The following is an 18,093-nucleotide window of genomic DNA, read 5'->3' as shown; positions in this document are numbered from 1 at the left end:
CAGTGTTTCTCAGTGAGATCTTAAGTTGTGAAAAAACCTGCAGCTTATGTATTTTATGATCTGTTATTTTGTTGTGGCTTACATAAGAGTATTTTTTTCATCAGAAAGGAAAACAAGGAGACTATGTAAAGTGGACGACAGCAAAGTTAACAGCAAAAGTAGTGACTTTAATAACTTCCTTCTGAAAAGAGACACTGTGAAACACAAAAGTCAAATCTACATTCAATGGAAAAAATACACCGATTTAAAGGCAGTGAAAGAAAAGAAACACGGCTAAACCAAGATGCAGCAGAAAGGATGAACTTTATATGAGAACGAAAGAAAATTGGAGCCTCCTAAGTTAATAACAGCAATCCCTCAATCCAGGAAATGGATTTAACTAAACGTACGAGCACCAAAGTGTTTGGGCAGGCCGACTTTATGCAGGAAATAAAAACAAAGACGGTACTCAAATGTTACCTTGATGACGGCTTGTATCTTGAAAAAACACAAACATACACAGAAGCACTGGACCAGGAGAGCTTTCTGTGGAAAAGAGGATATTAAAATGGTACACATGTAATGGCATACTAGTTGTACAAGTGGCTCTATTCAGGAAAGATTAACTGCAAGGTCAGCAAATCATGTGACATTTGAGCAGAGGCAGGAAAGAAACCTTCAGTTAAGCAGGCATGCACCGGTACAGCTGAGTACTACTATCTAGCTAGTAAATATTTGACATCTAGAAGTTTGAATGTTGGATTTATCTTAAGAAGTTGGTAACATCGTGCAACATTGAGTTGTAAGCTCTTCTGATTTGTCTGTAAAAAGACATTTCTCAGTTTTTCTGCACTTTTTCCGAAAGTAAATTAACACCGTTTGAGATTTTGGCTTTAGGGAAAGGATAAGAGGATTACTTTACTATCAGAAAAGCCTTGGTCTAATTTGCGGCTCTGCATATTATATGGCCTTTATCCTGGTTGCAAGCAAAAATGTATACATTTGGTTAGAATTTTGCTTCCACAAATAAGGTTTTTTTTTCTTTATCATATATTTATTTTAAAAAAAACTTATGTAGAAAGAGACACTGACTTTTTTTAAAAAATCACTAATTAGCTCCCTACTCTCAGCCTGAGTCAGCTCACTTGGGATCGTCTCCTACTGCCCAAATGCAATTGAACCTCATACTTCCCACTTAGTCCTTGGAGATTGAGATTAGTTCATTAATTGTGGTGAATCATACAACTGTGAAGGATCACTCAGGCCTGGCACAGGACCTGCTGGCAAAGCTTCCTCTTTGGCATTGCTTGTTGTGGGAGAAGGCCTGCGTTCTCCCAAGATTTTTGGCACCCTTAGTAAAGACATGTAAAAAAAAAACCAGATTTTTACATCAGAGGCTTCATATTTTCTCAGTAGTTTCCTTTTCCAGAAAAAAGTCAATGGACATTTGCTTTTCTTAAATTACCTATTCTCCTTTTGGAGAGTCTGTAAATGAAACGGGCCTTTGTGTCTTGTCAAATTTACACCTCAGGGGAACAGTTTTTGAAAGTTCAACTCTGAAGTTAAAAAAGTACACCACAACGTTTGCTACAAATATATATAATTCTTAAGAGCAATTATTTTCTAACACTGGATTTTTTAAAATAGTTATGTATTTTTCACACCCTGTTTCTCTCCTTGAATCGTCCCGTGGATGCCTCTCTTTTTTTCCCCTCCAGTCTAGTATTATTGTCGAATCACAAACGCTGACTTTACTTGAGGCGTATGAAGCATTGCAGTGCTTTAAGCAATGCTCTGGACAATTTTTACGACTTCCAGGAAAATGGGTGAATGCCCTCTTGGAGTTGTTATTTTTGTAAGCCACCCACTCTTGGGAAGGCTCACCGACGACTGATATTTTTTCTATTTGGGGAAAAAGAAAAGCTCTCTATGGTTTACTGAAGTCCCACAGAAATTAGAAATGGCTTTGCAACCCATTAAATATTGATGCATCTCAATGACTTTCTCTTCCATTCTCGAATTTCTTTAGACTGGGCCACGGTGTTTAGCTGTGTGATATATTTATGTTCTGTTTAACTTTAAGTGACTGGTTTTGGTTGGTGAAATAAACTCATCTTTTCAAAATCATGGTTCATCACAGCTCATTCATGATTTATTGAAGTTTGTTGAGTTCCATGTTTGACCCCGTTGCAGTGCACCATGGGTATTTTAGTACTCTAAAATAAAGAGGAACAAATCCCTATGTAAATAGTCTGAATAATACAGGATTCTTTTTTACAGAGCTTCTTCACAACATGGTTACTAGTGAACTTTGTAGTTGCCTCCTGCAACTCTAAACGCTGTTGGGTGAAGTTTATTCCCCTTTTACTATCAGGATTTACTGTATATAGCAAAGGTTAAGCTTGCTTAGGTGTGTGTTTATAACACACACCTAAGAGTGCTAAAATAGCAGAAACTGCTGTGTTGTGTTTTTTAGTACATGCACAACATTCAACTTGTCCAAAATCTCAATTAGCAGTAGCTATGGATACGATTAAAACAAGACATACTTCTGAATATATTAGAAGTAATGCTTCGTCTGGCTAAAAAGCCATTTTTGTAAAAAAAAAAAAAAAAAAAAAAAAAAGACAGGCACAAACAAAACAGAGGGGAAAAATACATTTAAATAGGTAGGTAGTGACTTATGGTGACTTTTCTTTTTTCCTCTTGTATTGGCTGACTTCCCCCTTGTAGTTTTTCCAGCTGCTTGTTTGGTTCACTTTGTATTGTTCTCAAAAATTCCTAAATAATAAATAGATAGACAAAATGACATTGGCATGTCCAGCTGTCTCCTGCCTTCTTCTCCCCGCCTCCAGAAGCTGACGCATAACCACAGATTGTTCCCATCAGGCAGCTCTAAACGACGCGCCGAAAATAACCTCATAATAAAAACCCAAAGCATAAATTAGGCATTCTCCCGGAACTAGTCATTTTACGTCAAACTTGGCAGCCCGGCCCCGGCCTGTGTCGTCTCTGAGGCACTGATCCCTTAAAGAAGTCGGCGGCGGGCGCCTTGTTTTTAGACCGTTCCAACAGGTGGCTATTTCTGGGGCTTCAGTCATGCAGCGGAGACGGGACTAGACAAAACATATTTGTCACTTCAAGAGGCGTTGTTGTTTTTGAAATGATTTATGAGCTCATCTTTGCCGGAGTCTCATGTGAATAAGTGGTTTATTCAATGATGTGTTTATGGCAAAGCTGCTTTCTACAGGACGTTGTTTTTCATATCGTTTTCTCGGCGTGTCTGTTTATCACATTTCACTTGCGTGTGTGCATCGTGTCTAAGTACGGAATCTCCTCTTAATGTTTTGATATGCTGGCTGAATTTTCTCATCAAAGCAATACTGACTGTACGAAGCAAATGTCGGTGATTGTTCTGGCATTTCTGAAGGTTTAGTTTGAACAGTGGCTGCTTTCCCCCCCCCCTCAATCTCCGTTCAATTGTTGTTCCTAGATATTTTCCAAATCCAGCTTTTTTTCTTCTTTTTTATTTCCTCCCGCTAATTCAACCGAAATCCAATCCCAGTCTATGTGAAATCTGGAGAATAATTTCCTGAGAGTACAGTTGAGATTTTCTGAAGTGAGGTTCTGTTCACAGGTATAAAACTGTTAATCTGCCCACAGTAGGTAACTGTCATGGCAATGATGTTAAGCTACTTTTGCTGCTGAACTCAAAAGCAAAATTTTTCAAGGTAGTGTGGTGGTGGTGTACCTCTAACTGTCTTCCTGTGGGAAACTTTTACTTTAAGCGAAACTACCTGATATAAAAATACTGCAGTGTTAAAACTATTTCACTTAAATCTTTACTTGCTTGTCTTTTATATCACAGTTTCACTTTGGCCAGTTGCGTTTCTAATGCGTGCTCAGTAGATAATTTCTGCCTCACAGATTCTCTTTTCCCTTTTAAATAATCATTGGGTTTTCTACATGTAATCATAAAACGATCTTAGATTAAAGATCATAAAACAGAATTAGGTTAAACCGTGGTTTTTTTTGTTGGTTTTATTTGGACTAGCTGTCAACATTGACCTCCAGAACTGACTAATCTTGATTTAAAATAAACACCAGGTGCTACTTACTGCAGGTGAGATACAAACTGCATATAGCCTTTTAACAGCACCTCACTTAAAAAGTGCTGAGCTATCCCTTCATGTCGGATCTGTTGGCTTTCCATTCATATTAGAACAACAGCTGAATTTATATAAAAAGGAAATGCTGAAAAATATTAATTTAACAAGTTTGAAGGTTATGTCTCGGGGATACAGTTTCAGCACCGTCAATGCTAAGGTTGAGTGTTTGTTGGTATTTGCTTTTTAAAACACAACACGCAACTTTTGCTGTTTCAGGTTGAGCTCTGCAGGTTGTCATTTTGGTAGCAGCTTGTTCCGCTCTGTCCTTGACTTGCCCCTGTTGTGTATTTGCAGTTCTTCTTTTTATATATATATATATATATATGCATATATATATATATGCTTTTCTAATTTTCAAATTTTTATTTTTACAACCTCTCCCTGCCTTCCATCCCCCCCAAACCTCCTGTTGTGTGTTTTACTACAGCAGTCAATTTAAGACATGATTTGGCAGTACCTCGTTTGACCATCTGGTGCTGTTTGTGCGCAGTATTTTTGGACATCGACAGCAGACCGGGATAAACCTCTCATGCTGTTAAGTGAGCAGTAGTGCACATGTTGATCTAGATGGTAGTTGCCATTCTATGATGCAATCTTGGGCAAGGCCTTACTGCTGTTATTCTATGTAGCCTGACCTAATGCAGCATGTAATGACCACCTGCAGACCACACTGAGATGTGACATTTACTTTCTGGTAATAATGCTCTTAGTTTTGCTGCATTATAATACCATTAGATCATTTTCGCTCAGAATATAATTGGACCCTTTTGGGGAAAAACATCAGTAGGGAGGTTGTTACTTTTAGCCGTTTAGGTGACATGTGAAAGGCCTTTTTTTTTTTTTTACATTCATTGGTGTGAACAAGTGTTTTCAAAACCCTAGTTTTCTTTTGCATAATCCAATATTCAAACATTTATCATCTTTTGTATTAGGATTTTGTGTGATAGACCAACAAAAGCAGTGCACAACTGTGAAACGGATGATGCAGATATTATTATGTTTTATTGCAGCTGAAAATCCAAAAAGTTTGGCATTCATTTTAATTCAGAAACCCCCGAGTTGAAAATTTTGAATCCCATTTTGGTTTAGTTACAGCTTCACAACAGCTTTATGCGTCTCAAAATGAAAGTGTTAGCCGTTATTCTTTGAAAATAGTTTAATCTTTTCCAGATTGTACAGAGAAGACATATATACAGATATATGTAAGTTTTCTGGCAGTTTTCTGCCACACATAGTGGTTTGCATGCTGTCAAAAATGTTTTGTAGCCAACTCCAGGCCTGCCTTGTGTCTTCCTTGATCTTCATGTTTGGCATTGTTCTCTAACAAACCACTTAGACCTTTACAGAAGAGCTGCGTTTATACTGAAATGAAATTACAAATAAGTGGAGCGGTTGATAGCTCTTGATTTTGTTTAGCCATCTGAACACCCTTCACTTTGCAATGGTTTGTGGTGATATTTAGTGTTAGTTCCTCACCATGACTGGCTCTTGCGCATTGGCTGGATTATCTTGTTGTTGTTCATTTAAGCATCAGAGCAAACAGGGTGAACACAAATGCACCTCCACACTTTTCACACTTCTTTCACACTTAAGCCATCATCATTTTTGCGCTACTTCGTGTTGGCCTAGTGCCTAAATCTCAGTGAAACACGTCAAAATTTACGACACGTTGTAAAGTAAATGCACTCTTTTGAAAAACACCTCGCTCCGCAACCAGTGTGCTGATTGTTTTCTTCGTAATGAGACTGAAACAAACGCTAAACAATCCAGCTGAAGCTCTCACCATATTACCTTCTGGTGCTGCAGGCAGTCTGACATATTACATGCTTTATTACCTCGATCTGTTTTCACTTAATCTATATGTGAGCCTCTTTGGAGTTTTGGATATAAATGCAAATCTGCCTGCAAAGATGGGCCCCCCCGCTGTGGGATGTCTCGGGGGGATGTTGTTTATCTCTGACTTGGAAATTCAATATTAAATACAGAAGCTAAAATGCGATTGGCTTGTATTTAAAGAACCGAAGCAAATGTGTTTTCTTTTTCTTATCCCCCCCCCTTTAGTTGTACGTGTTTTTGTTTGTTTTCATTCTTTCAAGATTTAAAATGCACAAACTTTCAAACTTTTCTTTCTTTATTTTAAAACTTGTCAGATTTTCCAGCTGTGGAAAGCGATAGGAAAACCTTTTTTGTTTGTTTGTCTTTTACGTGGTTTTCTCCTGTTTGCTGCAGATGGAACATCGGCATCGTAAGAAGGAGACCGCTACACCCGCGAGCACCCACCACCTGTCTGTCCAGGTGAAGAGCCTGATGAGCTCCAACCTGGGGGAGGAGCTGGAGGTCTTCTTTCATATTTATGACGGACGGGAGAATCGGCCGCTCAGGTGAAAACCCTGCAGAATCTGAGTAACACAAATCTCTGTCTGGAAAAGTTAGTCTTCTACAGCTTTGGTTAATTATGGAATTGATTTTGAGTACATATATTATATATAGGAAGATGTTGCTTCAGTATATTTGTATTCCCAAGCTTAAGTTTTTTGTCCTCTTGTCTAAAAAAAAAACAAAAAAAGATCCATCCATCCAGTCATCTCTCCAGCTGTCATATTTTTGGATTTTCTTATAGCAAAGCAACAAGATAATAGGAAATTGTTTTTGGTTCGCAGTTTCTTTAAATTTACTGAGATTTTCTGTTTGGTCAAATTACAGTCACCAAGATTTTTCACATGGAGCCTCTCGTTAAAGTCCACTTGGACACATAAAAGTGGGCAAGGCCGTGCTGTTACTGTTAAATGATGACGTCTTAGCTGCCACATGAAAGAACCTCTTCACCCATAGAGTCCGTTCATGCAGCATGAATGCATACTCGCACACGTCCACACATGCCACATCCTCCTGATGAAGAAGTGTCGCCCGCCCCCTCCCTCTCTCCACCAAAAAAAGAGAGAGAGGGCACGGCGATTAAGCTCCCTAGTTTCATAGTTCAAAGGGAGGAGATTCCATTGTATGTCCAAAAACAAGAGGCTTTTTAAGGGCAGAGAAAACGAGGGGACTGAACAGTGTGTTGGTTGAGAAACGAGCTTGGTATCAGCGAAGCGTCTTTTGAGAAGTCACGCTTTCGGGACTGGTCTCTTTGCCTCACAGTAGGACAACAGAAACATGAGGGTGATACTGATGGGACCTAATGTTTTATTACTTTATCCAGGACTCTTTTGCAAAAAATAAATAAATAAATAAAAGCTGTTTTAACTATAATTCAAGTTAGAAGAATTTTTTTTCTCACCACTTGTGTGAATAATTGACCGTTCACAGGAATGGGCTCGTTTGATAACTGAGAAAAAAAACATTTGGCTTGTATTACAAGCGGTAATGCCAGTGCTATCACTGCTTCAGCCAAAATAGCATTGCATGTACTTATTGGTGGAATGAGAGGAATTATTACAGTCTGTGGCTTATAATTTAAGTTGTGTAAATTGTTGCTTTTGAGAACTGGAACTCTTTAACCAGTACATACTCTGAAACCTTAATTAGGTCCTGATGCTTTTGAGACCTCTAAAAGGTTTTTTAATTGGTAGGAAAAACAATTACAGTTTAAAAATTTTAACTTCAAACTTTGAGATTTAAGCTTTAAACTTAAAAATTTAAAGCTGAAAGTGTTCATCCAGCTTTATTTATTTTTCCCCCCTTTTTTTTCTTTTCAAGTTTTCAGGGAACTCCATTTTCGGCTTACTGACAGTGAGCAGAAGCAGAGTCTTACTTTGTGTTTTCTGGTGTCTTATCGACAGCGGTTTAAGTCACAAGAACAGCATATCTAAAATATTTTAGTGGCTTTCAATGCTCTCTAAAACCAGAAATTACTTAGTCAACACTGTCTTGAGCTAGCAAGACTGATTAGTGTAGCTCTGCGTGTGCAAACCAAAGCCACAGTTATGAAAGATTTGAAAGAGTTTAAATTCAAAACCATTAAATCATCACTGATCAATTTTTAGCTCTCACGTTCAAAATAATCATGTCTTTTTTTCCCCCTCGCTCCTTATTTTACAAGTGCATAATTACTGTCCACTGCGGTGACTATGCTCCACTTGGATCACTTCTCTTTCTGATTTCCCTTCTCTCTGCAGCTCTCCTTCATTTCCTCTTTTTATCTGCTGCTAGCTGCTATTGAGTACATTAACCAGGCTTAAGTAATCACACGCTATCCGCTTTGTGACGCATTTGATTTAGAACAAACGCAGCAATCATGCTGATCATGTCGTTATGCGGCACGTTATGAATCTCATTTGTCCAACTTTATTGCGAGACTCGCGCAAAGGACGAAAAAAAAAAAGGAATGCACTTCCTTTCAGATTTCCTCTGTTTTTGCTGTTTCAGATGATTAAACAGTAATTAAGATTAGTCAGCGATAACTGGAGTAAATATGAAATGCAGTGCTCAGATGATGATAAATTAAGTAATTGTCGCCTAAACCCAATAACTCATTGTGCCATTCTCCTTGTAAGGCCATGCAATGTATCTAAATTGGATTTATATAAAGACTTTGACTATGGCTCCCCATAAAAGTTGTTTGCTGGTGTCATTTAGATTATCATACAAGTGCGCTGGGGATCATCAATACGTATTTTAGTCAATTTGAGATAGCTCTTTGTTTTCTCTGCAGTAAGGGGTGCGATGTGAAGCTTTCTGAATCTTTTCACCTACTTCATGTTGTCAGATGGGTTCTATGTCAGTGATTCTTTGTTTTGTTTTTGTCCAGTCAGAGTAATTCTCTGTAACAAAAACTGTTTAATCACAGTTCATTCATGATTTAACAAGGGAGCAGTTAACCTTACTGAACTGGTTTTTCACCTAATTCTTTATTGGGGAAAATTGCCTAATGTATTTACTCAAGTTTCTGTCTGATATTAAAATTAGGTTGAAGCGTTTATAAGTAACAGTATAAGTAAAAGTTCAAGATATCTCTAGGGGGCAAATACTCTTTCCAAGCATTTTCTATCACTTTTAATTTTCATAAAAAAGCTAAAAATAGCAGCAGTTTTTGGAGTAAAGAGACTCAGAGTTTAGAAAAATTGCTCTAAGAGTCCCATTTCCTGTGATCTGTGAGTACAGTTGTCTTTTTTGGAAGAAAATCGCCACGGTAACTCCTCATCAGTGTTGACTGTGAATACGCATGAACACAGACACACATTGATGTAATCCAGCTGGCAGAGCGCCACACTGTTGCTGCTCCTACTGTGTTGTCACTGGCGTTTGTCAGACGGTCATGTGTGCGAGCAGATGGGGTTCTGACCCGTCGCCACAATGCTGCGCCAACTCAAGCAGCCATGGCAGCTTCTTTGGGTCCAATAGGGACTCCTTGTCAAGCCCTTCTGCAGGGTGCGCGCACACTTGCACTTGTCATGCTGTGCTGCATTCACGCCGGTCCTCCACGTTTTTTGGGGTTTTTTTTCTGTTTCTTATTTTTGCTGTGTACGTTTTTTGACAATCAAAAGCCAGCTTGAAGGGAACCTATTACGCAAAATTGCCATTCTGCATGTTTATATACTTCCCTTTGGGTCTTAAATACTTATGAAAACCAAGGTCTTAAAAGAAAAAAAACAAAAACACCCAGTTATTTTTTCGGAAAACAGTTCATGTTTTTTGATGTCTGGAAAATGAGTTGTTTCAAAAACCTCCTAAATTATCCTAGCAACCCCAACGGAGCTCCAGCACGTTATGCTGTACAATGGCTGCTGGAAAAGGCAAGTGTTTTGACTAACCAGTAAGAAACCATATGCTGCATTCCTGTTGGTTGTGCAGAAGGCTCTACTTCTGCTTGTCAAAGATGTATGGTTCTATAATTGCGCATCTGTTTGCAGCCATTTTCACATGCGAGTGTAGACGTTGAGTTCGGAGCGGCGTGACCAGCAGCAGCAGCAGCAGCTTATCTGGATTTAAAGTGACAAGATGCCCTAAAACAACTCGTTCTGAATGGAGCCAGAGATAGGCAGAACTGATCTGACTAAAATCTCATGATCTAAGAATGATTTTGTGCAAAAAAAAAAATCTAATAAACATGTTTTCACCTGTTCAGGGAAGCATAATGGGTCACCTTTAAAAATCCTTTCTTCCAGGACTCCATTGCTACCTGCAGGAGTATTTTTTTCTTTACACTATCTAGTCTTGTCTTTTTCTTCAAATTTGAGTTATAAGTGTTTTCTTTTTTACTTCTTCTTTTTTAGGTGTCCTCTTGTCAGTTTTCCATTTAGCCTGAATGTCGCATTTAAAATCCCCTTTTCTGATTGGAAGGCACAGTGGGAGTGAATTTAACCCCCTTTTTTCATGTCTGTTGCTCGCTACCACCAACCCTCACCCTCCAACCCTTATCGGGTGAGCTCCCTGCTCCTAATGCAATCAGCAGAGGGGAGCAGCAAGCGCCATCAGACCCCAGAGGGGAGGGAAAACGGCCACTCAGGCTATGCTAATGCGAGGGGTGATAGCGGCAGATAAGGTCCCACCGGGGGCGGAACGTCGCTCCCCTCGGTTCCAGTGATCAACACGCTGCAGCTGCGAGACAGAAGATTTGCCGGCGAGGGAGGGTTCGCGTCGCGTCACGGCAGGATCGGCCAGAGCCTCAGTGTTCGCTGGAGCGGTCGTTAATTGGTGGTTGGGGTTTTTTTGACAATGAGACCGCTAATTAGGGTTCGGGGAGCGCATGCAGAAATCTTACGTCTGACGCGAAGGCATCCGTCTCCATATGGTTGGGCGAAATGGCGTGGAAAGCCGCGGAGAGAGAGCGGCTAATGAGGAACAACAGCCTCGAAATCAAACTGCCGGCAGAACAGCTCGCTCCAATACTGTTGATTTTTGAAAAGGGAAACTGTACAGAAGGAATACATGTATGAAAAATCATAAGAGCTTGTATAATTAATTATCAGGAGCATAATTAATTCAGGCATGAGCACCCACTGCCCTACATACACAACACATTGAGCTTCACCTCATATTTACATCAGTGGCAACTTTTTGGATTCTGTCGTGACTTTAAATACACGGTTCTCATGTAGTTTAAGCTTTTCAACTGTAAAATATGCAGGAATATTTGTTCTAGATGTTTCCCCATTGTGTAAAAGTTTACCTTTCTACCCTTCTTCCTTCTTTGGTATTTTCAGCCTGGTCTGCATTTTTTTTTTTTTGCTTTATTGTGTAAAATAGCTTAAAAATAACTGAGCACTTGATTAATTCCAATACAAAAGAGAGTGGAAAAATAAATAAAAAAATTTGGGAAATGGATTTTTGCATCTCAATCTTTGTGCAGCTCTTGGTGAGCCAGATAAACCTATAGGATCTGTTCAGATGTGCCTACTGTGGCTGGTGGAAGCTAGCAGGGCTAGCGGCCTTACCCATTGTCAAAGCGCTGGTGAATTACAAGGTTTTCTCTCTGCTTATCTGTAGACTGTGAAAGTCACCTAACTGGATTAGCCCTCAGTTCGTCAGCCAGGATGAGAGGCGCCCAGCAGGACATGGCTGCTGCCTCGCTTAAAATGCACAATATAAAAGCCGGGAGGATGAAGTACAGAGGAAAAAAAAAAAAAAAGAGTGCCAAGATTCATGCTTTTTTTCTCTTTTTTTTGCATGACATTCAATTTCAAAGGCGGCGTGGTGCATTTGAGGTCAGCGTTGTTTCGTTTTCACATATTTCTTGTTTTTTTCATTCGGTGCAGATGTTCACATCAGGGATGTTGTGCAGACTGGAATTTTGGACACGTTTCGAATTGTGCCAGTTTTGTTTCTGTAGCAGAAACCTTTTAGATGAAAAGTGAAATGCTTCAAGAAGGAAGAATGGAATTGCAATTTATTCAAGCATTTCTAAGTAAAAGAAAAACATGCACAAGGCCAACCCATCCATGATGGCAGCATTAAGATGTGGGATTTAAAAGAAAATGTTTTTTTTTATTTTTATTAATCAATCTTAACTAATTTTATATATTTCTGTTTGCAGCAGTTGGCTAAAACACTGGATGATGGCCCATGTAGACAAATGATTCAGGTCATTTTAACTTTCAGTCAAATCCACATGGCTAAAAAAAAGGTGCTATTGGAAAAACAGCTGTGGTAATATGACTGTATAAAAGGTATCAAATTAATTTAACATTTTTATCTTGATTGTCCGATCACCTACATCCTGTTTTCTACTTCTGTTATTGTAATGGCCGGCCGGCATATAAACTACCAAAGGGGTCAGTATTTACAAATCAGACTTTTACCAACCCAAAGAAAACTCCGTCACCGTCAGACATTTTCCAGAATATCTGTGTTGGGAATTAGAAGATCACACTCTCCATCTTTCCTCTCGACTTGTCTTTCTGCCGCCTCATATTCCATTTCAGAGCGCTACGGCATGCAGTTTGATCTTTGAAGTGATTCCTCCGGTGCCTGCTGCTCAGCACTTGACATTTCTGACACGGTTTCTAATCTTTATTCTGTTCCTGCTCGCAGAGTAACTTGGACACACTCGTTCTTTTTCGGGTTTTTTTTTTATTTATTTTTTTCTTGCACGACAGTAAGCATATGCTCCTGACCTCTTTAATCTGTGTGTGTGTGTGCTCTCTCCCTCCGTCTGTCTCCTCTCCTACAGCGAACGCTTCTTTGTCAGGCTGAATAAAAATGGCTTGCCCAAGTGGCCTGAGAAGACGGAAAGACAGTCCACGCTGTTTGTGGTGAGTATTGTCTGGGAGCGATTGTGTGCAAATGTTTTATACAGTGAAGTGAAAAGCAGCAGAATGTGTGAGTCCTGTCTTCTTTCAGGATTTGGGAAGCAGCGATCTACGGAAAGACGTCTACATTGTTGTACACATCATAAGAATTGGTAGGAGGAACTTATCTCTTCATTTTTTTTATGTTCATCTAATGGGTGGATTTCATTACCTGGTTAAGTATATCAGTGGAAAGTTGAATGGAAGGAAAAAGTTTGGTAGGAAATGGTGCACAAGCAACAGGTGTAGCCATGAGATGACTGTTAAAAAAAAAACAAAAAGCCCATTCAACAATTTGGGGAGAATTGACCATTGACCAGGCAAAAGTGAAATTGTTATCGCATTGTTTGTTTACTGAAGTGTTCATTTCTTATTCAGACCAATCAAGTTATGATTTAAAAAAAAAATATTTGGTCTTGTAGAATATTTCAGTTTTCTGAGAAGTGGAATTTATGATGCATCTATATTTGGGTTTCACTTTTACATTCGAGTTTCTGAAGTTGATGAGCTTTTCCGGTGCTACTTTGGTTTATTTGTGTTCACTCAAATATGGTGCATTTTAATAATTCTCTTTGGTTCTGTATTGTGTGCGTGTGTTTGTGCAGGGAGGATGGGAGCAGGAGAGAAGAAGAACCTGTGCAGTGTGCAGTACAGGCGGCCGTTCGGCTGTGCTGTTGTCAGCATTGCGGATCTCCTCACTGCTGACTCCAAGGATGACCACTTACTGAAGGTTTATGCGTAAGTCAGAGGAGAAAATCTTCCTGTTTTTTTAAATTAGTTGAACGATTCGGAACCAACAAATATTTTTGTTTAATTTTTGTCCAATAGAATATAACTTTTAGCAAAAAAAAAAGCAAAACTCCTTTTCTGATGGGCTTTGTTTGCAGAAGTGTCAGAGGACGCATTCGCCGGTCCAATATTGTTTGCTCCCGTGACGCCCTTGAGGTTATAAGTTACGGGTGACACAGAAATTTGGCCTAAATTATAAATGGAACATGTAAATTTTGCTCAAAAATGCTGCCTCCTGTTTTAAATGCGTGACAATAGTAAACAGGGTCTGTTAGTTGGGTCTTCATAGAGTTTTAGCTGAATGTTTTTGGACTTTGAGTCTGCAGAATATTTTGTTTCTGTCGTACGTTAGGCGATTAAATGTTCCAATTGGAAAAAAAACTGTTTTTATTACAGCCATCTTCACGTAGATGTATTCATACAACAATACAACTTAGACGTTTGAATGCTTTGTGTATCTTCTACAATTCAGTCATGGTCCAAATTATGCGTACATGCACTTATAATGGACTTAAAAACATATGTCGACTTCTTGTTAACAATTAGGTTGAATCATTGTTAGTAGACACTTTTCTTTTTACCAGCATACAACTTGTTTGACAAATCATTGTATTGACCAATAAAACAATCAGAAAGTCCAAAGAACTTAGGGTAGTTCTTTGGGTAATAATTCTGGGTTTACACTCACTATGAAAGTGCTATAGTAAGTAAGTAATTAAGTTTTATTTACGTCGCACCTCCCACAGGTCAGAAAGCCACAAAGTGTTTCACAATGCAAACACCCATTGAAAACACAGATGATTAACACATAGAAGAAACAAATAAAAACATAATACTTATATGACCATGGAGCATAAAACTGTTTTGCTCCGGTATGTCTCAGCAGGAAAACACGAAAGTGGCCTGACCTCAACCTCATTAAAGATTTGTGGGGTTTGATAAAAAGTCGCAAACAGCCAGTTTACATGAGCTACAGCAAAGAAGAGCTGTCGAAAAATCCACTTAAAATTATGCTAATAGTTACTTGATAGTCTGTCTGAGCCATGACTTGCTAAGGAATATTTTCCTAAAATTAGTGGGGGTGTATGTATGTATTTGAGATGGAGTGATTCATACAAGTCAGTAAAAGCCCAGCCACATATAATATTCACTTCTGTAAAATATACTTACATATATATATATATATACTTATATAGTTTTATTTTTGTTTCCAATTAAGATGCAACACAGAGATTGAGTGGTACCAAATTCACGAGAACATCATAAAAAAGGCCAATTCCAGGTACAACTTGTCTGGATCCAACACTGGTAAGAATCTCTTTTATGTTCTTTATCATTCCATCTGGGGAGGAAAGTTTTATCTTTCTTTCAATGCAAGAAAAATGATAAAACTTTTATCATTTTTGGGTAGAAGTGATCAAAGTAATGCCAGATCCAGCTAATGCTGTATTAGCTGGATCTCTAATGCCAGATTCAGCTTTTCTGTGATGTTAAAAATCTCTGCTTGGAGGAGCACTGGATGGCTTGTGTGTGCAGAAAACCTGCGATCTCACATGCATTCAGGTGGTTTATATAAATAGATAGCTGCGTCTACATCGCGCTGAACATCAGCATCAGCAGTTTCCCATAGCAACAGGTTGGCGGGGAGTGAGAACATTCAGTGCCTTGGATGTCAAAGAAAGACTGTTAGTATGAAAAGGTGTCATAAAAAGGACATAAAATAAGTGAGGAGATCCTCCTTGTATATTGTTTTTCATTCAATTTTTGACGATTCAAACATGCACTACTTTGCAATTTGTCATTGCCTAAAAGGAAGTTACCAACTAGAGTAACTTAAACTTGCAAATGAAGAAGAATAACTTGAAAACTAGAGGAAGAATGCACTGAAAATACCAAAATGAGATTAGAAAGGGCAACGAAAGTTAGAAATTTGGTTTGCAAACATACACTTGCTAATAAATTTCCAAACAATGACCTTAACCTGAGAAATGAAATTTCTGATTTATAGATTTTGCATGTTTCAAAAACAGCCGGTTGGTGTTCATACTGCATCTAATGGCTGGCATGGAGACTGGAAACACCATCGTTCACCTAATAAAACAGCTTGGTAATTAAGGAGTGTTGGCAGTAAGCAGGGGAATTGTGGAAAAGTGGTTAGCAGAATGTCAAGAATCCCCCAGAAGACCAATAACGTCTTGAGAGAACTTATTGCAAGTCTAAAATGTTAAATTGTTATCACTTCAAGCGTGTGCGTGTTCACGAGTAAGAGCCATTAAGCACGTTGTGCAGAGTCTGAGTAGTGCTTTCGAAGTAACACGTAAATAGCATAAAAGAATTCAAATGTGTTCATATTGTGGAAGGAAAAAAATTGCAAAGCCTATTGTATTTCTTAGTTATAGGCACAACTAAAACCGAAGCCCTATCTGATAATTGGAAAGCTAAGCACCCGTTAATTCGTCACAGCTTCCTCCTCCTGCTGGTTTCTTATCTCGTACTCGACTTCCAACAAAATCTTAATCAGGTTTCTTCTGAGAATTCGGCTTTATTTGCTCATCACTGTAACTTATGCATGACTTGGCCCTATTAACATCGCAGAGCCTCTCCCATGGGATCAAATGATCAGGAGATAACTCGCGCTGTTCGGTGTCCGTACCATTAAATCCATGATTGTGTGTGCGCTTATCTACTTTACTCTGCTTGATGCCTGCAGATAAAAGTGGAAAATTGTCATACCTTATGTAAAATAACCGTCAACATCACCCAAAGACAACAGAATGTTGAATTGTTTAACCCGCATGTGTCAAACTCAAGGCCCGTGGGCCAAATCTGGCCCACCATACCTTTTCATGTAGCCCTCTAGATTCTAGACTAAACATTAATTGTTAAATATTATGTTATCAATCACATCAATGCAGTTTTTGTCTGCTTACTACCGAATATCAATCAGACCCTCCGGTTTCTTGACAACTGTTGTGGAAATTCAAAACCAACAAATGGTGCCAACAGTTGGGAGTTTATTGTAGATTTTTCTCAAGAATTGTCAAAGACTTTCTTACTTGTACTAAACAACTGCCTCAGCCTTAATTGATGTCAGATTATAATCCATGATCTATACAGCGAGTATTAAAAAGTCGTATTTACCGTCATAAATAAATATCGCAAATGTTTACAAATTAGTACCACAAAAACTTTGATTTTCATTGCAGAAAATCACAAAAAGAATCACAAAATCCTGGAGGGACTGAATAAATGTTCAATAATATTTAATTTTAAGAATTCCTTAGTATTTAAATGGTTTGTGAACAGGTCAATACATACTGGCACAACCCGCCCTTTAAAAGCATTCATGTTCTTGATTTGGCAAAAAACGAAAATGAGTTTGACACCCCTGGTTTAACCGTTTTCATCTTTAGTGACGATTACCAATACGTGTCAGTCCTCATACAGTCGTTTTTTATTTAAAGGATGATGGTGCAACATAATTGACAAATTAGTACATAGCTTATTTTATGCTAATCATAGTGACTACAACTTTTATTTGTCGACAGACTATCTATATCTATCGAATAGATAGTCACAACGTCTGCATAACAGGCTATACATTATAGGGTCGTCATTCAGACTTTCAGCAGGATAATGATCTAAAACATATGTTTTCCTAATTTGTAAAAATTAAATGTGAGATTGTACAACTGGAGTAAAAGATTAGCTTTAAACCATTTTACATGTCTTTTTGAGGCATGCTAATTCTGGAGGGCATTACATAATTGCAGCTGAGTTCTAGTTATACAACAATAACAGATTTGACCTGAAGGGGCAGCGCTTGAAAACTAAAAAAAGAGTAACATGTCAGTGTGGACATATAAAAGCAGAAATATAGCCGTTTATCTTCATTATTTAGGAATGTCTCGTTTGCAGTTTGTTCCTGCAAGGATACAGATGCTGGGGTTAGAGTGCACTGTGCACGAAATAGGGAGCACCATTTATCACTCTTCATGTCGGCTAGGAGGGAAAAAAAGTGTGCAGCAGAGTGAGATAATCCCAGGCTCAGATTTGTGCATGTTTGCACATATTTGTTTGTGTTTCTCCCCTTTTTGACCTGGACTGGCAGTTTACTCAAACTCTCACATCGGCAACCAATTAGCATGGAAGAGACAAGAGTTTTACTCTAAAATACAAAATACTCAAGGACTTGAGTAAAAAAAGCTCCTTTTTTCCTTACGATAAGCCCAACTGATGATTTCTGTTTCTTTACCTGCGCATTTCAACGGCCGCTTGTTCCCTTCTCAGGTAATTGAATTCAACGGACTATAGAGAAGGGCCGATGAGTTGGAGATGATGGTTTTGTTTACTTGTCTCTGTGGTCCATAAATGGGATTTCATAAGAATTTGGCTCCGTGTGAGTCAGGCTAATAATTCAGCTCCCACGT

The 18,093-nt window shown here is 38.6% G+C and overlaps 1 protein-coding gene across 4 annotated transcripts in view; it reads left to right on the top strand.

The window, feature by feature from the left end:
* The window catches only part of dock4 (dedicator of cytokinesis 4), a 125,521-nt gene that overhangs the window by 44,840 nt on the left and 62,588 nt on the right, over nucleotides 1-18,093 (top strand). For all 4 annotated transcript variants that reach the window (XM_023349960.1, XM_023349959.1, XM_023349961.1 and 1 more), the window contains 5 exons: nucleotides 6,378-6,529; nucleotides 12,757-12,838; nucleotides 12,927-12,987; nucleotides 13,480-13,612; nucleotides 14,883-14,971. In XM_023349960.1, coding sequence (XP_023205728.1) covers nucleotides 6,378-6,529; nucleotides 12,757-12,838; nucleotides 12,927-12,987; nucleotides 13,480-13,612; nucleotides 14,883-14,971 — 517 coding nt within the window. The remainder of the gene's footprint in view (nucleotides 1-6,377; nucleotides 6,530-12,756; nucleotides 12,839-12,926; nucleotides 12,988-13,479; nucleotides 13,613-14,882; nucleotides 14,972-18,093) is intronic.

The sequence above is a fragment of the Xiphophorus maculatus genome, chromosome 17, assembly GCF_002775205.1.
Source record: "Xiphophorus maculatus strain JP 163 A chromosome 17, X_maculatus-5.0-male, whole genome shotgun sequence".
Classification (NCBI taxonomy): Eukaryota; Metazoa; Chordata; class Actinopteri; order Cyprinodontiformes; family Poeciliidae; genus Xiphophorus; species Xiphophorus maculatus.
Note: the sequence above shows the minus strand (reverse complement) of the source record. Positions and strands in the feature narration are given on the sequence as shown.